We start from the raw sequence: 27,037 nt of genomic DNA on the forward strand, positions 1-27,037 counted from the left end.
TTCATTTGTTGCTATTCATGTGTAACTAGTTTGTGTTAGAATAAAATGTGTGGATTATAAACATATATCATTGTTTTGCTAGCATTGTTTGTGCTGGCAAACTTCTGGCTTGAAATATGTAGGTTTTGAACACAAGTGATTGTATACTTGGTTTTCATAAGGGCTTTCCCCTCCCCCCCCTTAAAGTAAAGGAAGATGTTAGATGCAGTCATGAACCCATCCCTTCCATCTCTGTTGCTATTGCTTTAGTCTAATTCTTGTGACTCTCCTTGCTATTAGCAAGTACTTCTCAGTATTCTTACTACTTCAGCAGAAGTTGTCACACATCTTTGCCATGCAGTAGTAGAAGTAACATAAGGCTTGTGATGTGTAATTCAGAGTGTAATGATAGGAAATGGATATTTAGGGTGAATTGACCTTGTCTAAAGTCTTCCTGTCCTAGGCTACCCCGTTTGTTCTGCCAGGCCAACCATTTCTTCTCCTGTACTGTAAACTAAATGCGGAACTCCGCCAACTTGAGTTTTGTCTCTCGAGGTTTAGTTTCTAAGCAGCATTTTTTCTGAAACTGCAGCTAGAGATCCCCCAGCAACAGTCTAGCAAGAGAATATCTAAAGTAGTAAGTGAAATAGAGCTGGTTTTATGCATTTGGCCACATTTTGCAAGAGAACAAAGCAATTTGGGGGGTTGTTTGTATATTAGTGACAGACATTACATTTCTGGAAATATCCTTGTAAAAATGTCACACTGGTAGCTTACGAAGAGTGGATTATAGAAATTTCCTGGAATAAAGTGATGTGAAATAATTTTACACATAATTCTTAGCTGATGATGGTTTAAGTATATTGAATAGAATGTTTTTCCTTGAAAGCATTTGCTAAAGGAGGGGGGGTTTTTTTGTTTTGCTTTATTACAGTCGAACAAGTCAACTTTCAGTCTCAACGCTGTTGGAGATGTGTAAAGGTCAAGCAGGCGAACTGGCAGTTGGGAGAGAAATACTTAAATCTGGTAATAATAACTCTTCATATACAATTAAGTTATAATTACAAGTGAATAATACTGGAATTTATCAAGTACAAGCATAACAAAGAGAACAGTATTCCACTCAACAGTTTGAAAGGGGGCTAATTTGGGCAAACAGTCAGTATTTCAGTATGATACAGTTCTAACCTTTGTGTAGACTCCTAACATAATACCTAATCTTCATTTTGTCAACTTTTCTATAGGATCCATTGGTATTGGAGGTGTTGATTATGTCTTAAATTGTATTCTTGGAAATGAAATTGAGTCTAGCAACTGGCAAGCACTGCTGGGGCGACTTTGTTTAATAGACAGACTTCTTTTGGAATTTCCTGGTGAATTTTATCCCCACATTGTCTGCGGAGATGTTTTGCCGGCTGATACTGTAGATGACAGGTATTTCTCCGTACTATGCAAATATTACTCTTTGTAGTTGTATTTGTTGGTGGTGATTTCATAAAAGAAGTAGTTGTTCTAATTCCTGTAAACAAATAACATGTATTTCTATGCAAAGTGTGCTTGCTTTACGGCGTAAATAATTATCTTTTTAAACACTTCTGACCCGTGAAGCATTTTTGAAGCACCAGTGCAACAACCAATCTCCTTCCTACTTCAGAACTGACAACTAAATACATTACCTTGAAATGGCTTTTTTGATACTAGTAACTAGAGCATATCAGTGTATAAAAGACCTCTTTTCTTTTTTTAGGTATAAGAAACTTGTTTCCCTCTTAACTTTCGCCTTGCAGTCAATTGACAATTCCCACTCAATGGTTGGCAAACTGTCACGGAGAATATTTTTGAGTGCAGCAAGAATGGTAGCAAGAGTGCCCCATATTTTTGTAAAGCTATTAGATATGTTGAGTGTGATAAACACAACTCATCGTGTAAGGATGCGTCGACGTCTGATGGCAATAGCAGATGAAATGGAAATTGCAGAAGCCATTCAGCTAGGCATGGAAGAAATGCGCTCTGGGGAATGCCGACCTGAAGACTTTTTACAGCTACCTGTGCCAGATAACTCTCCAGAAACTACAGAAAATAATACTCCTAATAATACTGTCCAGTTATCAGGGAAAAGTGGGAAAGGTTTAAGTGACAGAAAACTGAGTGCCAGTCCAGACGACATTTCTGACATGCTAGCTGGCCTTGCTATGGGACTTCCTGTTTCATCCGTAACCACTGAGCAACCAAAACCAGCTATTCAAACAAAAGGAAAACCCCACAGTCAGTGTGTGAACTCTTCTCCCTCATCCAGTCATTCCCAGTCACTATTCCCACCACTTCTGTCTCCATCAAACCCATCTGTACCAGCTGGCACTGTAACAGATGTCTCCAAACTCAGACCTCAGGGATTTGTTCCCTGCAAAATCCCCTCACCTTCTCCTCAAACACAGAGAAAACTTTCTCTCCAGTTTCAGCGAAACTGTTCTGAAAATAAAGAATCTGAGAAACTTTCTCCGGTTTTCACACAAGCCAGGCCATTGCCATCCAGTCACGTACATAGGCCAAAGCCATCACGACCCACTCCAAGTGATGTGAACAAGCAAGGAGAAACCTTGAAAAGCAGTATGACACTTGACCTGAATGATATTTCACAGTGTGATGGTAATAGCAGTGCAGTTATACCGAGTGAAGAGACAGTGTTCACACCAGTAGATGAAAAGTGCCGGCTGGATGCTAATGCAGAGCTTAATTCCAGTATTGAGGACCTGCTGGAGGCCTCCATGCCAACGAGTGATGGCACAGTTACCTTCAAGTCTGAAGTTGCAGTTCTTTCTCCTGAGCGGGCAGAAAATGATGATACTTACAAAGATGATGTAAATCATAATCAAAAATGCAAGGAGAAGATGGAAGCAGAAGAGGAGGAAGCTTTAGCTATTGCTATGGCAATGTCAGCATCCCAAGATGCCTTGCCAGTAATTCCCCAACTACAGGTCGAAAATGGTGAAGATATTATAATCATTCAGCAGGATGTAAGTATGCGTATGAGAATTTAGGTTTAAGTCTCAGCTGAGGGTCACTGAAATTACAAAGCAGTGCTGTTATATTTCAAAAGTGATAGAAAACATGAAGACTTTCACAGGAACTTGAATATAAACAGTGTGCCACTTGAGGGTGCCAATAGAATCCTTCCATGTTATTAACAAATCTAGAGAAGGTGTTTGCAAGACAAACACCCTGTCATGTATCAACATTTTAACTGACAAAAAAGAAAGTGTAAAATTGGGGAAACCAGGAAATTAAACCAAAAATTTTAAGCAGGAGTAGATCTGTACTGAGTCCTTAACACTGATATACTTTGAAGACAATTGTACAAAACCAAACTAATTTTTGAAGGAAGGAATGGGCAAAGAACTTGTCTTCCTATCTTGAGAGAAGATAAGAGATACGTCATTAGTCAGAAGAAAAATACATGTATATTTGCAAATACACAAAAGGCACAAGAAATAACAATAGAGAAAAGGATATTTTTTTTGTGATCCTTTGAGGTAAACACATGTAAAGCATAAAATAGGAGGGGTAAGTTAAATAGAAAACAACCTGATTTTGGTTCTGTTTGCTGTAGGTGCAAGCTAAAGCCTTAACTAGATGTGACATGAGGAATAAAAAAAAAGTTGTGCTCCAACTTGTGTCCTTGAATCTTGCCTTTCACCTTCATGTAGTAACAGAGAGGAAGCTCTGTTTCATGTAATAGACTATGTGGGTTACAGAATACTCTGGTGCTCTCATCTCAGCTGAGACCTATGTAACAAACAGTTCAAAGAATTGTAAGGGAGGGGAGAGGCATATAAGCTTGGATATTTTCTAACACTTTAGAACGTCTGTATTTTACATGCATGTTAGTAAACTTGGAATTGACTTTGAATTTAATTTGCAGACACCAGAAACCCTGCCTGGACATACCAAAGCAAAACACCATTACAGAGAAGATGCAGAATGGCTTAAAGGTCAGCAAATTGGTCTTGGAGCTTTCTCTTCATGTTACCAAGCTCAAGATGTGGGAACAGGGACGTTAATGGCTGTAAAACAGGTAAATACTTCAGGAAAGTACCTCACTTTCTTGTGTTTGTTCTCTCAAACCTCTTGTGTTGCTGCTTCTTCTATTGCCTGTCGTGTGTTCTGACATAAAACATAATATAAAAAACCTTTATGCACATGGTAGTAACTTCATATATACAAGTTTTTTTCAATTCTTCTTAGAGTGAATAAAAGAAGTCCTTTTTTCTATGCCCATTTTCTTCCATAGTCCTTCAAGTGCATTTTTGTGTCTGTCAAGTTCATAAAACGGTGACTAAGTTAGGAATGGAGCCCAGATATCTTGATTCCAAATTAATGCCCTATTTGCAAGATAGCTATTTAGAATAGTTTCTCCTCTCTTGTCAAGGATATTTTCCCTATAACTTTAAATAGAGGAAATATAGCTTAATACTTGTTTCCTCTGATTCAACTTTGCCAACTTAACTAAAGCCATCTTGGAGGCAAGTATTCTTACTGTTTAAATTAATAGATATAGAAGTGTGGCTGAGAAGAGGCACCTGCTTCAGTCAAGATTTTTGAAGGTTTCAAGTGTGAGTAAATTGTTCCCACTAGACCTGCCCTAGGGCTGAATCAGTGTTAACAAAATAGAGGGAATTTTAGTTCCAGCATTCTTATCAGTTCTACAGTGAACTTACACCTATGGAATAGATTAAATATTTTGAAATTGCTCAGGGAAAGAATATCTGCCTGGTGGCAGATACTCTGCTTCTTTGAAACTCTTTTGCTTGTGAAAAAGTGGGACTATCCACGTGGTCCTGGAGAGATGATGATGATGATTGTGACGCCTGGGGAAATTCCCTGCAGCATACCATTATGTCATATTTAGTATGGATAAGAGCTGAGATTGGCTCCAATTCTGTTACTTCTGATCTGTCAAGTTCTCCCCTCAGCTGAATTTCTGCGAGAGCTTTAGTTATGAACCATTTATCATTTAACTGGTAAAATTTTTATAAGTGACACTCAGGATCGTATTTCCAGCCTTTTCTTTCTTCCTTTTCCTCAATGTCTGGAATCCAAGGGCTTTTTCCTAGTTTAAACAGGGGTGAAAAGAGGGATGTTTCCCCACTCTGTACTTAGAGAAGTTTTTGTTTGCTCCTAGAAGATCGCTCTTAATTTTCTGTGACTGTCTCACATGGAGATATGTTCTTATCTGATGGGGTTGGATAAAACAGAAGTTCCAGGTGGTGAAAACCATCCATTCTTGTTGCTGTACTGAAAGGCGATTACAGGACTTGTACTTAAATGCAGTAAATCTGAATACCATATTTCAAAACAGGTGACATATGTCAGGAACACATCATCTGAGCAAGAAGAGGTGGTTGAAGCACTGAGGGAAGAAATAAGGATGATGAGTCATCTGAACCATCCTAACATTATTCGAATGTTGGGTGCTACATGTGAGAAGAGCAACTATAACCTCTTCATTGAATGGATGGCAGGTAAGCATCTGGTGAAAATACCATTTGAGTCTTGAAGTACACAGTGCCTACATCGCTTGAGGTTGTGAATTTATATTTGCATTGCTGTGTTTGCAACCAGTATAACGGTCTACTTACAGAACAGCTGAAGTGGTCATAGCAATTTTCTTATTAGTGCATCCTTTTGTGATTTGGAATCTTCCATACCTAACCTGTCATACAGTTAAAGCAGTTGGAAACCTTGAAGAGTGATTCTATTATTTTTCCTTCTATTTCTGACTCTAAATGAGAAGTTACAAATTTTGATTTATTTCCAGCTGAAGTGACTGTCTCTCAAACTGATGCATTTTCAGTGTATCTGTGTAGCTCTAGGTTAATATTAAAAATTACTTTGCTAGAAAGTTTGGAATACCTGTCACTTATTTTTGTCCTGAGCTTTTTCATAAAAATTGTGTCAGGTGACATGCAGAGGCATTTAAGAACTGAAAAGTAAGTTTCAAATAATAAGTAGTAAGTAGGGCTTTTGGAAAAATTAATTCAAATCTTAAATCTCTCAACTGGTAATCTAGTAAAAAAATTTTGAAATCTTTCTGTAACTGTATAGGGCAGGGACAAGAAAATCTGTCATTATTTTGAGAAGTAGTTTTTTTAATTTTATGAATGTGATTATATGTTGCTGCTCTCCAGTTACCAAGTGCTGTGTTTGTACATCCTTATTTGCTGTAAAAGAAAGCACTGCACCCTAACTTATGGTCAAAGTGCTAACATGCAAAGCCCCCAAGTATGTGTCATTATAAGAAGTAGTGTGAGAAATATTTTCTCAAAATTTTGTCTTAAACCTTGTAAGTGTAATTTTTTTTCTGAAATATTATTATTTAGATAGTTAAATGTCAGGAGTTGGGTTTACCTCATCTGAACCCTGGTTGTATTACAATACTTTGAGATACAAATTGGAAATCCAAAATTTTGAGAATCTGTTACCAGTTTTGGAAAATAGAGGATGATACTGCTTTCCATTGCTTGTCTGCGTAGTTCTATGTATTGGAAGATAAAAAACATAAATTAAGATATTAAGAGGGAATACTTGCTGGAGGTTGCACTTATCTATTGCCTCAAAAATAGTTAATATTCTGCTGTTAACATATTAATGTGAAGTGTGGATAAAATGTTGTTTTTAAGAAAGTATAAAATTATTAGGAAGCATGAAGACTTTTGTCTTTAATGTGTACAATTCCATTTAGAAAGTAATTGAGGAGTGAACTATGTCCCTTTCCCTATGAAATTATTTTAATTTTTGGGGGTAGGGGAAGGACAAATATAAATTAGAAATACTAATATCAAGTTCCAGTTTTAGGATGCAGTGTTGCACTCTGTTAACAGAATGTGTAAGTGTTGATAGAATGTACTGTTTTGTCTTTCAGGGGGTTCAGTTGCTCATTTGTTAAGTAAATATGGAGCCTTCAAAGAATCGGTTATTATTAACTACACTGAACAACTGTTACGTGGCCTTTCTTACCTCCATGAGAATCAGATAATCCATAGAGATGTTAAAGGTGAGAATTACTGACAAATTCTTCTAAGAAGGGGTATTCAGAAAGCAGCATTTGTTTTGGTATCTCATTCTCTCAGACACTGTCTCAGGAGTGGTATTTTTACTAGGTTTGTCTGATAATTTTTAAGAAACTCTATTGCTGAAATTAATCAAAATGCTACTGAAAGTAATCAAAATGGCAAGCTTGTGGATATTTGCTACCTGTGCTAACAGTTTAGAAAAATTGTCTTTCTCAGTTAAAATAAGACAGGAAGTTGCCACACAGTTTTAAAACTACTGCTACTTAAATGAATGTAAATGTTTACACTGAAATGATAGTAAAATCTGTGAACAAACCAAGATAAAGATGCCAGATTTCTAGTGTGTGGAGATATGGTGATGAGTTTTCTTCCTTCATCCTAATTGAACATAAATACAGTTGTACCTTGAGAAGCATGCAAAATTTACTGGGAAATAGCAGTTTACTGAACTTTTCCCTTTAATGTCACCATAGCTGTTCCATGAACTGGAGATACTTTTATATAAGTAGAACATACTGATGGGAAATGTTTGTCTTTACTAATTCTTTTTGAAATAGTAAAACTTTAAATTGCTTGTAATTATCTTTAAAGCAGCTCAGGGTTGCTTGATAATGAAATAACTGAATTTCATGAGGAGCTGCAGGCAAAAAAAGCCTCCAGGGCTTTAGGTCACCATTGTCTTCTGTTATACCATCTCCAGGCGTTGTTCCAGGATCCTGTGTGCTTGCTCTACTTTGAAAATTTGATTGCCTCTCGAAATCTCTCGAACAGCCTCAAGCTGTGTGCACTATCATTCAGGCATAACAGAAAAGTGAGGTTATTAGACTGTATCTTTGATTTTTAGATTTCCTTGATACTGGGGTGGGGAGTGTCAAACGGTTTTATAATTTTGAAGTGCAGGGAGGAAAAGTGTCATGTGTCTGTTCATCCTTTTGCCTTTAATAGAAAGCCAACTAGTATTTTTATTGTGCTGTTGACAGGTGCCAATTTGCTAATTGACAGCACAGGTCATAGATTAAGAATTGCTGATTTTGGAGCTGCAGCCAGGTTGGCATCAAAAGGAACTGGTGCTGGAGAGTTTCAGGGACAATTGTTGGGAACTATTGCGTTTATGGCACCGGAGGTAAGAAACCAATTTTTAAAGTTATTTCAAAAAGTTTGTTTGAGCTCTTTAAGTTCATTCATGTAGCCAAGTAATAGAAAATTGCTGTATAAGCTTCAAATGTGTTTTAAATGCCTTTGTTCTAAAGATAAGAAATTATCCCAATGTGGCAATGATGACATTTCTTTCTTGCTGTCAAAGTTCCTTTAAGTAGTTTGCTACAAGATACAGTTATCACAAGTGTTGTTACTAATGCCCAAATGACCATTTGCTCAAAAGCTAGCCATTGCAAGGTACTTTGCTTGCCACTTGGTCAAGTATTACTTATTTACTAGATCTCTAGACCTGTGTACACCTTGTGGCATTCATTTACATCACTGGTCACTCTGTTAGCCTGAAATGTTAATCAGAATACACTTGTTTGATGACATGTTAAAGTTTACTTCCAAATGATTTAGTGCTAAGAGACCTTGAAGCATATAATCTGATTTTTGGTGTCTGTCTGTTCAGGTCCTGAGAGGTCAGCAATATGGAAGGAGCTGTGATGTGTGGAGTGTTGGCTGTGTTGTCATAGAAATGGCTTGTGCTAAACCTCCTTGGAACGCAGAGAAACACTCCAATCATCTTGCTCTGATATTTAAGGTGAGGTATTTTCTTATTATCAATATACTACAAAAGATGCCTAGCAATCTTGTATACAGCAATGCGATTTTTAGAAAAGTGTGTATGTAGCAGGGGTTGTTGCAGTAGCTTTTTTTTTATGTTGGAGTTGTTAGTACAGAAGCAGTACTGGTACCAATGTAATCATGCTTGGTTCTTTAAAAAAAAAATAAACTGATGGCAAAAAAAAAGATATAATACATGATATTAAAAATCACAGAATTGTAGAACGGTTTGTGTTGGAAGGGACTTTAAAGGCAATCTAGATCTACCTTCCCAGCCATGTGCTGGGGCACCTTCCACTAGACCAGGTTGCTAAAAAAGGTCTATTCTAAGATAAAAAAGTCAAGTGTAGCAGGCTTAAAAAAAATTAGGAATAGAGTTGATCTTAAATTAGGCAGAAGATTGGGATTTGAACTTTTTCTTAAAATGCTGTAAAATACAGAAGCTTTTTTTAGCATAAACCATTTGTGTATGTATTCATATTTTACAGTGGAGAAAGCCCTTTTGTAAATGCCTCATGTTCCACAATCAGATTTTGCTGAAAGGTGTTTTCCATTACGCCATCCTATGTATGATTTTTGCCCCTTCCTTTGCTACAGCATCCATCTTGGCATTCATGTTTCTTAATAAAATCAGTTAGTTATATTTAATTGTAAAGGTCCAGTTGAACTGTAGGCATGAATGAAGAAAATACTGCTGCAAGTAAAGGAAGTGTTTGCAGAAAACAGACATTGCGGAGCAATACTCAGATATGTTCTAAGTGAAATCACATGTGCTGTGAGATGTAATTGTCTTGGTTCTGTGTTTCTGTGAATCTGGTCGTGCCACTCCAGTGTTCCCACTCATCCAGCTTTAATTGATCTAGATAAAATTAAAATTAATTTGATTGAGAGAGAATTGTCTTTCTGAGAAATGCTTGCCTTTGGGATAGTAGGAGAAATACAAGTAAAGGCAGCGCAAGAAAGCACACCCAGTTGAACTTGTAGTGTAACGTTGCTTGGCTTAATTTCTGTCCATGGTGACTCATGCCAGCTAAGAGTGAAGGCAGCTAGTAGACTAAAGAATGTCCAGTTGTGTGCTGGAGGAGCTTTTCCTGTATGGCCTGCTGAGAGATGATCACTGCAGGATCTTGGTGTGAGAAGAACTTTTAGAGAAAAGTATCAGGAGAGAGTCAAACTAAAAAGCAGTAGGCATAAGGACAATAAACTGAATGCAGTAATGTAATCTTCAAACTGCAGTAGGAAATATGCTGAATGGAGAAAAGTTCATAAATCTAACTCATCAGCTGAAATTATCAGTTCGTAGAATGATTTTGGGGTAGAAGTGGGGGCTTAATAACTGACTTCTAAAAAGTTATTTCCCTTTGTTCAGATTGCTAGTGCAACTACCGCTCCATCAATCCCTACACATCTGTCTCCAGGCCTGAAAGATGTGACTCTTCGGTGTTTAGAACTTCAACCTCAGGACAGACCCCCTTCAAGGGAGCTGCTGAAACATCCAGTCTTCCGTACTACATGGTAGCTACTTATCTCTAAGGCTGAAATACTGAAGAAAATGCTACTGAATATACAATAACTGTCTTGCAGTGCAGTTAAGTGCAGCAAATTATATTTTTCTGCTGGCCTTAATGATAGATACATCAAGAACATAAGACCAGTAGAGGACAGTACCTAAGTGTGTGATTGACAAATCAAGATCTTTACCTAAGCTCAGTATGCAACATTTGACAATTCATGCAGAGATTTGTAAATTGTGCCTTTTCAAACATCTGGCTCTATGTTAACATAAAAACATTTTTCTGTAATTCTGCATGATTATTTAGCAGGTAAGTGATTTTTATTTTATTTAGAGCACTTTTTCAGCAATATTAGAGGCTGAGAGGCTCAAGATCTATTTTAATATAGCAATCACTGTTCAATTTCACATGTAGATGCTCTGCAATTAGTAAGTTTTCAGTAGTGGTTAAAAGGACTGTATCTGTCCCTTTTAATTACATTATGTTCTCTGAGTAAGAAATCCAAATATTGATGGAAACTTTAAAAAAAGCATTTGCCTTCCTATAAAGTAAGAGCAGGCACTCATGGTTCACTGTGCATTTACTGCTGGCCATGTAATTTCTTTTGAAATCAAAGTTTGTTTTTGTATTTTTAACTTTCATGAAAAGGGGATATTTTAAAATAGTCTTTAGAAAAAAAAGATGCAAGCTGTGTCATGGAATATTTTCCTGACACAAGAGTTTTAAAACCAGATTTGCTGGAAATCTGGGATAAAATGCCACCTTCAACAAGGATATGTTGAAGGCTCTGATAGTATAGGTTATTTAATAAACAAGATTGTTCTGTATAAAGCCACCTAGTCTGAACCATGCTAGAAGTTGTTGAGCCTTTTTTTCATATAGCAGTTTCTTCTGGCAATTTGTGTAGAGAAGTTTCATGTCAAAGGCCCCCCAAACCCAACTCCCATTAAAGTTTTTATGGGAGACTTTGGCATGTACTTCAGTGTGAGCAGGTGCCAAATGAGGAAATCTCATTCTTTGTTTAAAGAAACTGAGGTTACATTCTCTACTGATAACAAGTTTTACCTGCTGTTTTCCTTCTGCCGTACATCATCTATTTACTGTAGCCATTAGTGATAATTTAATTTGAAAATGTTAAAAATATTACCGTAAGAAAGGTATTTATTTTAACAAGAAACAAACTTGGACTTGAAGATCAAGATAAAGTAAAATGTGAAGTAAAGCTTCACCTGTAGTGCAAAACTTGTCGGTTTTTAGGAGCTCTGAGGGTTTTTTTAAAACAGGTTTCTAAAACTATTTTAAAGGCAGGTTTTTAGATTCTGATGCATGTAATTCTGAAGGAAAATGGCAGCTTTTTCTTTTGCTTTTTTAAAAATGGGGATCTTTTTTAATCTAATAATGATTGTGTTTAATCCATTTTGAAAAAAAAAATACTGTTCATGTTATAACTCTTCAGAAGCCAGTTGAATTGTTGGACTCAAATAGAATTGGTTATTTTCAAAGACTCAGGACAAACTAAATAAGCTATAGTACCTTAAAAGTGTATAATACAAATTGGAAGCAAGACATCTTAAAGATAAGTTTACATGAATGATAGTGCTCATACTAATAAAAAAAAAAACACCATGTCATTAGTTGTGAATGTGTTTCTTTTGGAAATTTTACATTCCTTTGTTTTTGAAGATTGGCAGACTTTGAAGAGTTAAAAAGATAATACTGAAATGTGAAGTTTGGTAGCTCTGTTTTGTACTTGACTTTTTTTTTGACCACTTTAGAGTTTCTCATTCTAATAAGATTGTTTCCAAGTCTCTCTTATGTGCAAGCTTTAAAGGATGCACTCTTGCCAATTCATGTACTGGAAGATCATTTGTCAGATTAATACTGTTTCTGGCAGAAATGTAAACTGTATGAACTGATGAACCTCAGCTAATCAGTATTACCATGTAGATCACCATGCCTACCACATTTCAAACTCAAACTGCCTCTTAGGTGTCCAAATGCATTTGTTTGAGTTTGCATTTCCCTTGGCTTGCTGGTAATTGTGGTGTTTTTAAAATGGAGATGTGATGTAATATTCTTATTTTCTTTGGATCAAAGCTGGACTGAAAATTGTATTGTGTAATTATTTTTTTTGTGTTAATGTTATTTGGTACTTAAGTTGTAAATAACGTCTACTGCTGTTTATTCCAGTTTCTACTACCTCAGGTGTCCTATAGAGTTTCTTCTACCAAAGTTCACTTTCACAATGAAATTATATTTGCTATGTGACTGATTCCTAAGACTTCCGGGGCTTAAGGGCTAACTTCTATTAGCACCTTACTGTGCAAGCAAATTTTACAGAAATCTCTGGGTTAAAAAATTTGGCTTCATTGTATCCTTTGTTATTTTAAATATATCAAGATATTTTAATTAAAAGTTTTTACCCCATTGAACCAATTTTATATAGTATAATTTGTACGTATTTTGGTGGTTTTTGTCTTCATAGTAAATAAAAGTTTTTGAACAAACTTTGTCCTTTGCTTACTGTAAGACAAACACATTCCTTTTACTGATGGAAATAAAATATTTCTGGTACACTTCACTGTTTATACACAATTTACATTTGATATATCAAGACTTAGTTTCTAATATTAAATGATGCAAGTGAGTGATTACTGGCCTACATATATATATATCTATCTTGGGTGAATTAATGTAGAATTTTATTAGATAAAGGGCAGCAACAAAGACTAATTTCTCTTTTAAAAAATAATTCTACAGATAGGAATTTCTCTTATGACAGTACTGTTATCACAAACCTCGCTTGATTATGTCTTTAAGCCAAGAATTATTTAAATTTAGCATTACTGCAAATGTAACAATCCCTTATTTAGGTGAGCTGGTTAGGTCAGTTCTGGAGCCATGGAAGTGTGTGTTGGAAGTTAATCCGTTGTTTTATGTTTCTGGTGAAATTACTCTGTTGCTTAAGATTTTAATAGCAAACATAAGCCTTTTCTTATTCAGGCAATTCATATATTGCAAAGCTAGGGCTTGCTTCAATTCTTGTCTTTCTCCAGATATTTTTGACATTTTAAAAATAATTTTTTTAAAATGGAAACAGATTTCAACTATAGACTTCATTGTGACTAAAAATTCTGTATTTTGAAGGACTGCACTTACTATTATTTTCATTAGGTATGAGACTTTCTGCAAATAGGTATGACTGTACAAATTCACCAGAAAAAACTGGCAGCAGAAATCTTCAAATAAATTCTAATATCTGATTTCCCAGATCAGAAAAATGTACTACCTGAATTATCAGAAAGGAAAATACACGGCAAGGATTAAGTAGGAGATAAACTGGTTATAATATGTCTTTATCTGATATACTACAGAAGTTCTGAGTCCTGCAGTACTGTGTGGTCCTGGTGATGTTGCAGCCTCCTTTTTTAGGAGCAAAGGCTGGCAGAGATCGCCCAGCAGATGGCAGTGAATTTCAGGGACACCGACTGAGGGAGCCGAACGTGTGCGCGGGGCATGTTCAGTTCTTCCGCAGGCAAAGGGTAAGCTTTGTGCTTGCTGTGACTTCTCCGGTGGGAACAAAATCAGATTTCTGCGTGCTGGTCATAGTCTGATGGAGTTTCATTTTTGCAAGTTCTCACTCTAGGCTGAGGACTGCCTCCAGAACATGTTGGAGAGTCACAAGGGTCAAGTCGGTCCTTTCATCACATGAAAGTGGGCAACGTGTGCATGGCTGCTCTGTCTGATCTGACAGCCCACCTCCCAAAGCTGTTTCCCTCACTAACTTTTCACTCATTACTTACTCTTCCCTAATGACCTGAATCACGCTGTGACTGCCTTACTTTAAAGAGCCACAATATGTGTGTGTTGTGGTGTGGTGAACAGGTGTATTATTTTCTGTTTACAGTACATGGGTGCTGAAACCAGAGTTGCAAGAACTGGTGAGACCTTTCTTCCCTGTTATTACCGAGGATGGCCAGGAGATGGCAGGGAAGCATTTAGTGGGAGCCACTGTGCCTTTTCCTGCATTTTCCCTCAGTTTCTTCAGTTCACAATAGCCCATCGCTCAGCTCCTGTTTTTGGAAAAGATGAGGCAGGCCAACAGTAGAATTAAAGTGATTATGGGATAAATCAAGGCACAACTTTAAATATTTGTAAAGCTCTGAAATGGGAAGTTAATTCTGATAGTTACATTGCTTTGGTGGGCCTATCTCAAATTCCCATGCCCTTAACAAAATTTCAGGTCCAGAGGAGGGAGTGTAACCCCTTAGAATGTTTTGAGGTCTGATTTTCCTATTTACTCTAAAACCAGTTCTCAAATGCTGCACATTTTTTAAACTGCTTTCTGAATAAAATATTATTTTCCCAGCTCACTGGCAGTGTAAACTAGAACTGCAGATAAGGAGCAGCATAGAAATATAAAAGTTTTATGAAACTGGGTATCCAAGCAGCCAAAGGACAACAGTAGCTGAAGATGATAAAAATACCCTTATCTTTACACCTGTAGTGGTTTGTGGAGAATGATTTGGGGACCATCGCTAATTTTTGAAGACCAGTTGCTGAGCAATTGTTCTCCTCACTAGATTTTTTTTTTAATTACCCTAGAGATAAGTGGTGGTAGAATGTGCCACCAAAAGGGCTTATGCCCGTTTGCAAATGCTCGTGATTTGTATATCCCTCCAGTCTGCGTGCTTTGGTGCTACTGCTTGCTGTACATCCGTCAGTGAGAACCACCTTTAAATCTACAGTAGCTTATGATGCTACAAAGTACAACTCACATCTCCTTGTATTCACAGCCAAATACTGGCTAAAACTGTGGACAGAAGTGTAACAGGTCTCATGTCTGTAACTGAGCCACTCTTTTTGGATCACAACTCTGGATGACAAGTCTTACAAGGAGTAGCTGAGGGAGCTGGGGTGGGGATGGGCTCCGGATGGAGAAAAGAAATTCAGATGTGACCTACCTGAAGGGAGGTTGGAGCTGGGCGCGGGTCAGCCTCTTCTCCCCACACAACAGGACATGAGGATGTGTACTTAAGCTACTGTGTGGGAGGTTCGGGTTGGGTGTTGGGAGGAATTTCTTCACAGGGAGCTTGATTAAACATTGGAATGGGGAGGTGGTGGAGTCACTGTCCCTGGAGATGCTTAAGGGAAGATTGAACAATAGTACTCACGGTGTTTGGTCACAGGTTGGACTGGATCTGGTAGATCTTTTCCAACCTCATTCGTTCTGTGGCCATCTGAGGCAGTAACAGCCCATACCATCGCTAGAAGCAGGCACTGGATGATTTTAGAGAGCTGTACTGATAGTGTTAGGAGTGGTCTTTACCGGCCGTTTCTAGATAATTTTTAAAGCACCTTTTAATCAGATCTTGTCTTTTTGGATTGGTCAGTGCAACACAGAAGGTGAAATGTAACCTTGGTCCGAGAGAAGTGTGTGTATTCACGTCTGTGAGTGTGTCCAGGAGCTCTCGGGCCGGGCGGGCTCCCCCGTCACGGCCCGGCCGCCCCGCCGGCCGCTCGCAGCCAATGGCAGCTCGCGACACAACCGCGCCGGCGTGTGACCTGAGCGCGGATTGGTTGGCGCGGCGCGGGGCGGTGTCGCGGCCGTGAGGGAAGGGCCGCCATGCTGAGGGGGCTGTGGCGGCGTTGGCGCTCCTATAAATACCGCTTCGTGCCCTGGCTGGCCCTCAACCTCTGCCGCCAGCGCAGGTGAGGCGCGGGGAGAGGTCCCGGGCGTCAGCCCAGATCCCGTTGCCCCTCGTCGGGATGGTCTGGGTCGCTGCAGGAACTCACTCGGGTTTGTCACTCAGAAGTGCTTCAGCGTTGGTCACCCCTAGGCTGGCCTGAAATTCTTAGTTAGAAACCCTAAAATGGTGTTTAACGTGATAGATAGATAGATAGATAGATAGATAGATAGATAGATAGATAGATAGATAGATAGATAGATAGATAGATAGATAGATAGAATGAATTTGTTGGTAAGATGTGTATGCCCTATTTTAATCGTAAAAGTAGTGTTTGAATTTAAATTACTATGACATGGTTATAAGTAAACAAAATAAGTAACTAAATTAAAACCTTCCTTTGCCCATGTAATGTTTGCCTCGCCTCATTTAAAGTGTAATGAACTACTTGTATTTTTTAAAATAAACATTGTGGTACTTACGTTTCATTTTCAGTGTCTTTTTCACTGAGAGCTTGTTAGGGTTTAACCTACTGATGATGAATACTCAGAGGTGATGATTTGTAGTAGAGCAGGTACTGGTTTTAACTAAACAGCCTTTTTTAGTGTTTTTAGTGTTAAGAACAGTGGCTTTAGCTCAAACAAGCATGAAATTCTTGAAGTTTTCTAAAACAACAGTGTGTCGAAGTTACTGGTGCTGCAAAATGGCTCTTCTCTATTTAGAAAAAAGAGTAATGCATGTTTCTAATTTTAAAATATTTTATTTTCTTCACAGGACCCTTCGATATGTTCCTGAAAGCTCTCAAGACAAAATTATTGCTGATGAAGATGTCTTTGAAACTCTACTGAAAACATTTAAAGCTCTGTTCATAAATGACTTCAGTAGACAAGCAGATATTCTGGCCTTACTTCCAGAAGTGAAGTGTCAATATCTGGAATTGCTTACCATGGAGCAGAAGCAGTCAAAAGCAAATTCTTGTAACCATCAGGGTCTGCAGGTGTTTACTCCTGAGCAAGTTTTGTTTAACACCCTTGGGTTCGCTGTTAGCAGAGACCAGAGCTCCCTGGTGTCTGCTGGAACTGGAGTCTTTGTTACCAAAGGTTTTGTACGGAAGGGGACAGTTGTGTCTATGTATCCTGGTAATGGAATGTTCTTAGTTTTGATCAAATTAAATGGCACTTCTAACCATCTGATCATGAAATGCCAAGTACCTACACTAATTTTTATTTTATGGGCTTTCGTTCTGTCATTCCTTAGCAAAATCACCAGTTAGGCTGCTTGAGAATATTTATAAATTATCTAGAGTTACTTTGGAAATACAAAAGACAATATTGGGAAGGATAATTTTGTTTATAAAAAAATTTTAGTTCTTAAGGGCTGATTTTCTGTCAGCTGCAAAACTTGTCCCAGATTCTTTAAATGTAAATGCATGAGAGAAATTTAAAGTAGATAAGCAGTACATTTTAATTCCTTGGGGTTTCCATTTTGGTTCAGGAACTGAAAAATGAGGTTTTCAGATCTTCACACAGGTCAGTAGACAATTGCATGAGTTTCTTCAAAGTACAGAGGTACAAAATGGAGAATGAAAATAAAACCTTCATTTAGCAGAACTTTATTCCATGAAGTATGTTTGGAAAAATCGAAACTTCTCTATTCCTCATATTTTGGAACTGTATTTGCATACATTTCTTAAAAAGGTTTGTAGTTCTATCAGTATGGCCAAGCTAGCAGCTGTGCTGAGTTGCTTTGGGTTTGTTTCTGTTTCATCTGCCAGCAGAGCCATCCCTGTGGTCTCTGGCTTGTGCAGGATTGGGAGCAGCCCAGGCTTTCCCTGGGCAGTGCAGTGCATTTCCTGGAGTGCCTGGCCACTGCCATTGATTACTCAATTAGTGAACTGACTAATTGTCCAGTGACAGCAGAGAGCCTGCCACTTCCACCCCTCACTTCAGGCTCACACTAGGTGTGAGTGTAGGCTCATTCAGAGTCTCCTGTGGCAGCTCTCCTGGCAAAACAGGAGGCAGGGCTGTTGGAATGCCTTTTCAGGGTGGTAAAGGTGCCTGCCAGGCTGGGGATGGGGCCCTGTGTACAGGGCCACAGCCTGCCTGTGGCCTTTGCCTGGCCCCTTGGAGACTGCAGTGCGGGTTTTCTGCAGAGGGAGTGAGCCGTGCAGCACAGTGATTTCATGAAAAATGGCAAGCCAGTCAGCTGTTGCTTTTCTGTGCTTGGAAGTTGTGGCAGGTTAAATCCTCTCCCCATATTTGGGAAATGATAGTCTGCTGAAATAATTTGTTCTTGGTTTGTCATTTTTCATCTCCTGGACCAAACAAAATCCCTGGGGTAGTGGAGGGAGGTGTTTCAGATTCTTTGCTGAATCTGTGTGTGTTTTTCAGAGTCCTGACACAATAGTAACAAAACAGGTTGGTATCTTAAGCTGTGTTTTTCTGAACAAGTATCACCTGGTGTTTTAATCTCTGAAGCACACTAGTTGGGTGTGAGGTTTTATCTACCTCTCCCAAAGATATTCAGTCCAGGCATTCTGTTTTCCTTTGAGGCTTCTCTCTTTGAAATATATCAGCTCATTTAGTTGAGTGGGGATTTTTTTACATCCCAAAAAGTTGTGTCTGAAAGCCTGTAGGTTTACAGATGTCAGTGTCACTAAGTGAGAGGGAACTTCTCTTCTACCTACCATCTCTCCTTTGAGCTTCTGTGTGGAGGGGACTGAAAGCCTATTCTGACAGTTAACTTACTTTCTTCTGAATAATATCTGTTTTGCAACAGGTACAGTATACAGAAAGCATGAGCCCATCTTTTTCCAGTCCCTTGGCAATCCCTTTATTTTTAGGTGCATTGATGGTGTCCTTATTGATGGGAACGATAAAGGACTGTCAAGATCAGTGTACAGGTAAGCAAGATAAATAGAGGATTGTCACTCATCTGGTTTAAAACAGGGGTACTCCTTGTCTCAGTTCCCTCTTTCTTACCCTGAATTGTATGTGGTTGTCATCCACCTGTGCATTGCTCATAACACAGCACAAGGGTGAGAGATGCTGGATGTGACCCATTACGTACTTGTGTCTTCATCTGTAACACCAGTGAGATGCATTTTGATTTAGAGACTTTGCTATACAGAAAATAGTTCTAGAGCAGGGTGTAGTGTAAAAGTATTGAAATGTTTCTGAGCTGTTGTTCAAACCTGCTTACTTCAGTTCATTGAACCCAACTCCCTGCTGCTTGCAGGGCTGCCTAAAACTGAACTGTATGACTAAGAGCATCATGTACACACACTCCTTGAGCTGTGGCAGACTTGGTGCTGTGACCACTCCCCAGAGGAGCCCTGCGACCAGCCTGTCAGTGAAGAATCTCTCCATAACGTCCAGTCTGAACTTCCCTGACACAGCTAACTGCTTGATCTACCTTAAAATATAATTTACTGCACTTTATGTTTAAATATGATGTGAAAAGAACTAGGAGAATGATATAAAATAATACCTTGTTTGAATAATAATACCTACTAATACCAGATTTTAATTTCTGGAATGAGTTTAAAGCTAATATTTTAATGAGTTTTTTGCATTTTTAGAGATGGGTGAAAGCTGTTGACACTTCTGTAATGGTAACGTTAGATATTGATTTGTGGAAAAGTGTGTGGTAGTTTTGTGCAGGTTCTTCCACCAGGATCTGAAGGACCCCACAGAGTAGTGGAAGGTGTTGGTCTGTGCCCATGCCTTCCATCCCAGGTAGGCTGGGCAGCTGTAACTCTGCAGTGTCTGTGGCCATTCCTACAAAGGAAGTAAGATAACCTGTTAGGAGAAGCAGCCGTGATCCACGTTAATGCTGTTTGGCATTTCAGGTCTTGCAGCAGAAGGGATCAACTTGGCCCTTTTCAAATGAGTGATGAGAGCTGGCTCACAGCCTCCCCACAAAACCCACTGGCAGTGGGACAGTATGTCAACAACTGCTCACATGGTAAGTTGCCAGGTAAATTTTCTGAGTATGAGTTTATGGATATAAATGATTTTGAAGGTCACTCAGAGAGTAGGAAATTGATCTTAGGAGGGCACTAATACTGTTTAAAACAAGCACTAAGGAGTAAAATGCTTTGGAACCTTTCTGTCGCAGCTGAGTGTTCGAATCCTTCTGTGCAGCAACACTTCAAATATACTTTTCTCACTGATGTCCCAGTTTTCCTCCTGGTATGTAGAATGAAAGGCACACACCCCAAAAGTGAGATGGTGGAAAAGAAAATCTGGCAAAGTACCACCCGACTGAGATGGTAGAGAGTTGTAGATCAGGTTCCCCAGTATGGCTCCAGGGGCTTCATGAGAAAACTACACACAGTGACATGTACAGTAAGATTCTGTCACTGCTAACTTTGAAATGTAAGATCTTTTTTAGATTTCGTTACAGTTATACATGAAATCTAGGAAACTGTTGATGTAATATCACTTGTTGGACCTGAAGAAGGACTCTACTTTATGTCACTGTTGATCTTAAGTAATTCATGGGAACAGTTGTACTGTACAGAAAGTTGAATTGATATCATACTCAGCTTCTCAGTGGCTTCCATAGCTTGCATTACACTAAAGATTCCCTGCCTCCAAGTAGCATTGAGAAAGGTTGCTGGTGGAACAAACCAAGGATTGACACAGAGATACAGGGCTGTCTCATGAAACTGTTTCTTCCAGGCTGTGTCTATGTAAGTGATGATTTTCTCCTTGCCTGTATTTCTGACATGTTTTTCCACCAGGCAAAAATACTTTTCAGGTTTTTTTTTTTTTAATTGTAAAAGCAAACCTTGTGTATTTGGAAAATTTATCAGTGCTGTAAGCTACCCCTGGCACTTAGCAAGTTGTGTCTCTTCATAGACATGTTGGCAGCTGGGCAAAGCTCCTATAGTTGATTATGTCTCTGTGTAATTCAGTATAGGCCTTCAGAGGAGCACAGTACCTCTCAACAGAGGAATGGTTTTCAGGCTTGATGAAGCCTCTGGTTCTTCTGTAGCAGTACATTTGGTGTTTTTACACATCTGTAAGCCCTATCTAATAACTTGAGGTTTGTTTTTTTTTATTCCTAGAAAAAGCAGCAAACGTGTGTTATCAAGAGTTTGATGTGCCGGGACATTTTCCAGTAGAACTGAAACAGTATCTTCCAAACATCCTCTACAGCCATGACACAGAGAGGTTGGCAGCAAATGAAAGAGCTTGTAGATTTGTATGATACAAAGCATACTGCTCGTGTAAAGAAAAGACATACATGGGTGAAAAATAACAAACTGTATGAAGATGACTTACACAAAAGTGTGCAACTGTATGGGAGAGTTACCTCTTTGAATAGACTAATTTTAATTGCAAGACCCTTCATTCCTTTTTTCACATTTTCACTAATGAAATCAGCAGAGCTCTGAAGACACAGTTTTACAAGCAGTTGTTGCACTATAGTGGAATTCTTGTGAATCCCATAAAGCACTAGTGGTACTTTGTATTACAGAAGTGAGGCTTTTCAGTACGTGTCTCAAATCTATTTCAGCCTTGACCAAAGCCCTCCTGAGATAATTCAGGTTTAGACTTCTTATTCTCTTTTTGCCATGTATTCTGATTATGTGACAAATAAGCAGATAAACTTGGAAGAAGAAACCTAAAATTGTATTGAGACAAGTGAAATACTGTGCAATATAAAGGCGTGGACTTAAAGTTACAGTACACTTAGTAAAATTACAGCATCCTGGTTATGACTTGAAAGTCCACATTTTTTCAGAAATTAGAACACGTGGAAATCTTTCTCAGGTAATCCTGTTCATTTCAAGGATGTATAAGAATTTTGGAGCAGATAATCTGAACTTTTAATGTAATTCTGGAGGTAAATATAAGTATTCTGAAATTTCACTGGAGAAAGTTACGGTGCGTATTAGAAAAATGGCTTTTCTGATTAAACATAAGAGTTTGTTGAGTGGAGGTTAAAGATGCGCTTGGAATCTGCAGACAATTAAATAAATGCTAATAAAAAAAGCAGTGGGACTAAATTGTCAGGAAGCCAGGATGCTGTACTTGAAGTGTGAAAGCACACAAACTATGGGACTGCTTCAGGAAGGGGGGAATTTTCCTGTTGCTTGGAATCTGTCCAAGAAAATACAGTCTTCTGGTCATCATTTCTCCCAGTGTTCATCCACCAGATAAAAGATCCCATCTGCTTCTGTTTTGAGACTGGTATATACAGTGCTGACAACATAGATTATCTGGTTTCTAGATCTTTTTGTGTCTTATGAAGGAGTTCCCAATACTTATTTCCCTTGTTGTTTCATATGTTTCAAAATGGCCTCACACTAAATTTTTAGTAGTGGAGACTTGGGTTGATGCTGTTTTCCACTTCCTGGTTCATCAGTATCCAAAGCATTTGCTCACCTTCCTAGAAAACATTCTTCTGCCTTAGGGCATTGTCATTTACTAAAAGAAAGTTTAGAGGGGTGGGTTTCTACATTTCTCTGTGAGAAACTGCCTGCCAGCCCTTGATACCAACTGCCTGAGGGAGCTGGGGTTGTTTAGCCTGGAGAAAAGGAGACTCAGAGGTGACCTTATCACTGTCTACAGCTCCCTGAAAGGTGCCTGTGGGCAGGTGGGGGTTGGTCTCTTTCTCCGGGCAGCAGCTGACAGAACGAGAGGACACAGTCCTAAGCTGTGCCAGGGGAAATATAGGTTGGGTATTAGGAAAAGGTTTTTTACAGAAAGGGTGATAAAGTACTGGAATGGTCTGCTCGGGGAGGTGGTGAGTCACCATTCCTGGATGTGTTTAAGATTGGATGTGGCACTCGGTGCAGTGGTTTAGTTGAGGTGTTAGGGCATGGGTTTGACTGGATGATCCTGAAGATCTCTTCCAGTCTAGTGATTCTGTGATAATTGACCCATCACTGCAGATGGCAGCAGGTCTCTGCTGCAGTTAGGAGCTCTCTCCCTGGATGGTGGGCCTTGGGAGAGACACTTCATCCAGCTGGCACCTCTGGACAGGAGTGTCCACAGGAGTGGCTTCTGCTACATGAACTTTGATGTAGCTTCTGCTCCTGTCAGAGTTAGTGTCTCTTGCAGTCTTGACTAATTCTTGTCATTTCAGAATGATTGTGTGGAACAATTGCATGGAAACACTTCTTGCATACCCCCATAGGCTGTGGTTTTTTGGTAGTTATATTGGTTTTGCTTATATTTGCTGTCTGTATTCCAGTGTTGTTTTTCCATGTTCCCTTCCCTGCATTACGCATGTTACTCAAAACTTATCTAGATGATGCCACTGGTTTAGCTTCTTGAAATGAAGAATTGAAAACAATTCAAAGGAAAATATAACTGTTCGTTTTCACATGTTTTGCTTCTCCTTTTACAGCCACCTGAGGTGTGTAGTCCTTGTCACTCTCAGAGACATCAAGCAAGGAGAAGAACTTTTTTCGAATTACTACACTGTTGTCAGCTGAATTAATAGATTCAAAACTGAAGAAATCTCTGTCAATAAAATATGTATGGTGCCTGTACTTCAAGCTCCATGATAATTTTTGTGTGAGGGAGACCTGTAGTTTTACTACCCAGAGAGCAAAGCTGTAGGTTTGAATTCCTCTGAAAATACTCCACATTTGATGCACAGGTGAAGATTATTAGCTTCTCAGCTGTCTGCTGTTGTTGATATTTCTGCATATTGGTGTTCAGGTGTCCGTAAGGTAGATCATAAAATTAAAACCTAAGTTCTGGTCAGGTCATTTAATCTACCAGATTGCACAGTTGTCTATAACTGGGTCTGCTGTAGTATTTTTCCATTTAATTTCCTGTGCTTAAAATGGACACAGCTCGTAAGACTGACTTTCCTCTTGAACTGTATAATAATACATAATGCTAATCCTTGTAGTTCACTATAGTTACTAGGTCTTTTTCTGGTTTTCTTGAAGTTGTCCCCTTTGGTATCAGCCTGCTTTTAAAACACACAGCAGTGCAGGCAGTTGTTGTAACCTTGTATGGAGCCCATTTTGGAGCCGTGCTGCTGGGCCCCTCAGCTGTGCCTGTCCTGGGCTAGGACGAAACGTATGTGCCTTGAAGCCTCATCCAGTGATTCACTGGAAGTTTCTTGGCATGTGGCAACTTCCATTGCTTTTATTCTGCAAGAAGACGTCATTACTCAGTTGCTGGTACAAAAAGGGCCAGCTATTCCCATGTTAATTGTTGCTGCTGTCGGAAAGATGACACCAGTATTTACTGCACAAGTCCAAGCAAGCCTCCCAGTGAATTTGTGGTTGGCATAAGCTCATGAGAGAGGAGGAGCTGGGAAGTGCTGTGCTGTTTTGCATCGGGTAGTGCTTGGGGCAGCCAGGGTGCCCTGCTTAGCTGCTGAGGCATCATCTCCTTTTCAGAATGCAGAGCTTTGTGGTGTCTGCATTAGCTGGTCTGCTGCCAAGCCTGAACCTTGCCTGCCACATCAATTTGGAGCTCCTTCACTGCCAGAGGAGGCTGGCTATTTCAGCAGGAGTTAGCCAGCAGAGCTCAAGGACAGTGGTGGCACCATGGCTCAGCATGGGTTGTGCAAGTTTCATGGTGATGCTCAAGGCGACTTCTAGTGGCATTGTGTCTTCACTGCTTGGTAAGGGATCAGAGCAGTGATCACCAGTCTGCTGAAGAGGGTGCTCATCCTTCATGACTGAGGAGCCCTCCTCTCCTGAGCTGACTCTCCTCCCCAGCTCTCTGTGAGGTTATTGGGACCTCTTGATCTGTGGAGGAAGTTGGATGTCAAGGGCACTTGCAGTATTCCTGGTGTAGGGGCTGTGGTTCCCCATGGCATTCTGGAAGGAGGAGAGCAGGAAAGGGGGGTGTGTGTGTGTGTGTGCGTGCTGCTGCTTATTTGTCCCTTTCCCCTTGCTCTTAAAGCTCCTCTTCTTTCCTGGCCGCTGCTTGTCAGACCCTCCCATGGGCTGACCTGACTTGCTAAGCACAGTACCACCACCACCACCCGGCCTTTCTCTGCTGTCCTCTTCTATTGCAGTGAGCTGAAACAGCTCATAGGAAACAGCTCATAGAAGGTCCAGAGTGAGCCAGGGAAACAGGAAGCCCCTAGGCGGTGCCAGAGTTGCTGCTTTGACTCCTTGGATCTTAAAAAGCTGTGCTTTCAGACCATTCTATTGTGCACATAAAGGTGGTGCTGTACTTGCTCGACGTCTCCCTGCCTGCCAGGCTGCTCTGCTCCCCACTTCGTGCTCCTCCCCGTGCTGGTTCCGGAGCTTACCTGGCAACACAGGAAACCGGGCCGGGAACTGCAGCAAGAGGGAGTGGTGGTGCTCTGCCCCCTCAAAGCACTGTGCGTGTCAGGCCCGTTGGCACAGCAGCGCGGCAGAGGAGCGGGCGGGGATGAGCAGCCGTGCTGCAGCGCAGGAGTGCGCCCGTGGCTCGGCAGCCATGGAGGGAGCCGGAAAGCCTGTTTCTGCTGCGGCATCCTGGCCTCCTGTCCTGTCAGAGGGATAAGACTTACTGGTTTGCCCTACAGAGAGGGAAGACAAATCTAAGAACTAGTAGAGGAAGTGTTTTATCAAACGGATAGCCAGGCGTTTATGTTTGTAGTATTTGCCTTGCAACTGGTGGACAAAAGAAGTCAGTCGGTGAGGCGGCAGCAGTCACTGGGTAGCTTTGGGGGTGAGGGCTAGATCGTGCTGTTCATGGGATTCCCGAGCTCAGCAACACTTGAGTAGCAGCCCCAAGCCCTGTCTGGACCCAGAAGCCCTTGGCAGCCAGTCAGCCACTTTTCCGGGAACTGTGGCAGATTTAATCAGCACTGAGAGGCGTGAGCAGCCCAGAGTGCAATGAACAGGCACATGGCACAGCAGGATGACCAGGAAAGGCTCTTTTGACCATCTGGAGGGAGCCAATAGAAGCAGATAAACAGTATCGGGTGGAGAAGATCCTTTCAGCCCCAGTCTTACTAGCAGAAGCTAATGTTACCATAAGCTTCGGTTGTGTTGCTGCACCACAGAGCCCATTCCCCTGCAGCTGCTGGAGTCACGGACCCAGCCATATCTGGGGCCTCCAGCCAGCCAGACTGCTGATGACAGATGTGTCTCTCCAGGTCACAGACTGCCCAAAGTGTCTGATGCCTCTCAGGCTGGGCTGACAAACAGTTCTTTTGCAGAAGGTGTGCTGTGGTTGAAGAGATATGTCACTAGGTGGAGGAGAGGAAAAAGTGAACAAGTCATGTAGTATTTGAGTGAATGAGTAAGAGATTGACCAGTTATTTACAGAGATGCTACACGCTCAAGACTCTCAGGGGTCTCAAACCTCCATAGTAGTTGAGAAGCTGATGGACTTAGAATCCTGCAAGGTAATTAGCCAAGGGTCTGTTGAAGATGAAGGCTGGGAAGCAGGTCACTGCATGTACCAGGAGGAAGGCTCCTCCTCCTGAAAACAATGAGGACTAGCTACAACAGGTATGAAGCCCTGGAACTAGAAGTCCAGACAACAGTTGAGGTGGGTGAAGATTCTTCTGGAATAGTGGGGCCTTGTAGAACAACACTACCTGTACACCACCTCACAACCACATCTTTTAAAAGAGAGGTAGTTTTAATAGGAGACTGCCTTCTAAGGAGAACAGAGAGCCCAATATGCAATCGGACCCAATGCGCAGGGAAGTCTGCTGGCTCCCAGGGGTTCAGATAAGGGATGTTACTAGAAAGCTCTTCAATCCACTAATGTGATTACTACAGCTACTGGTTTTTGAGACTGGCAGAGGCAAAACCCAAAACGTCTAAGGGCCGTCAAAGGAGTCTCCAGGTCCTTGGGACAATTGGGAGTTTGAATGATAAGGAGTACAGGTAGTGATTTCCTTGATTCTTCCAGTAACAAGTAATAATATTGACAGGATGATGGACCAAAGGAGTCTCAGTGCCCTGAGCTGGAGGACCATGACTGTGAGAATAATCACCTCCCAGTTGCCCCTGAGCTTGTGTGAGTCCTGCTGCTCCAGCTGGGTCCCTACACATCTATGGGGTCTGATAGGATTAATCAGAGAATCG

General features: G+C 40.2%; 2 protein-coding genes across 3 annotated transcripts in view; both read left to right on the forward strand.

Annotated features, from left to right (window-relative positions):
- Positions 1-12,837, forward strand: part of MAP3K1 (mitogen-activated protein kinase kinase kinase 1) — a 58,024-nt gene extending 45,187 nt beyond the window's left edge. For both annotated transcript variants that reach the window (XM_066181166.1, XM_066181165.1), the window contains exons 12-20: positions 914-1,005; positions 1,224-1,413; positions 1,727-2,993; positions 3,899-4,051; positions 5,336-5,498; positions 6,899-7,030; positions 8,030-8,172; positions 8,662-8,793; positions 10,186-12,837. In XM_066181166.1, coding sequence (XP_066037263.1) covers positions 914-1,005; positions 1,224-1,413; positions 1,727-2,993; positions 3,899-4,051; positions 5,336-5,498; positions 6,899-7,030; positions 8,030-8,172; positions 8,662-8,793; positions 10,186-10,335 — 2,422 coding nt within the window. In that variant the 3' untranslated portion in view covers positions 10,336-12,837. The remainder of the gene's footprint in view (positions 1-913; positions 1,006-1,223; positions 1,414-1,726; positions 2,994-3,898; positions 4,052-5,335; positions 5,499-6,898; positions 7,031-8,029; positions 8,173-8,661; positions 8,794-10,185) is intronic.
- A 3,099-nt stretch (positions 12,838-15,936) lies between these two features.
- Positions 15,937-23,528, forward strand: SETD9 (SET domain containing 9). Its single transcript, XM_066181168.1, has 6 exons — positions 15,937-16,042; positions 16,792-17,156; positions 18,796-18,919; positions 19,868-19,983; positions 21,092-21,197; positions 23,383-23,528. Exons 1-6 carry the CDS (start codon positions 15,957-15,959, stop codon positions 23,468-23,470), a joined length of 885 nt encoding a protein of 294 aa, XP_066037265.1. The 5' UTR covers positions 15,937-15,956; the 3' UTR covers positions 23,471-23,528.
- Positions 23,529-27,037: the final 3,509 nt, after the last annotated feature.

Source organism: Chamaea fasciata, unplaced genomic scaffold (assembly GCF_029207755.1).
Source record: "Chamaea fasciata isolate MVZ Bird 193981 ecotype frontalis unplaced genomic scaffold, bChaFas1.0.hap1 SCAF_4, whole genome shotgun sequence".
NCBI classification, from domain to species: domain Eukaryota; kingdom Metazoa; phylum Chordata; class Aves; order Passeriformes; family Sylviidae; genus Chamaea; species Chamaea fasciata.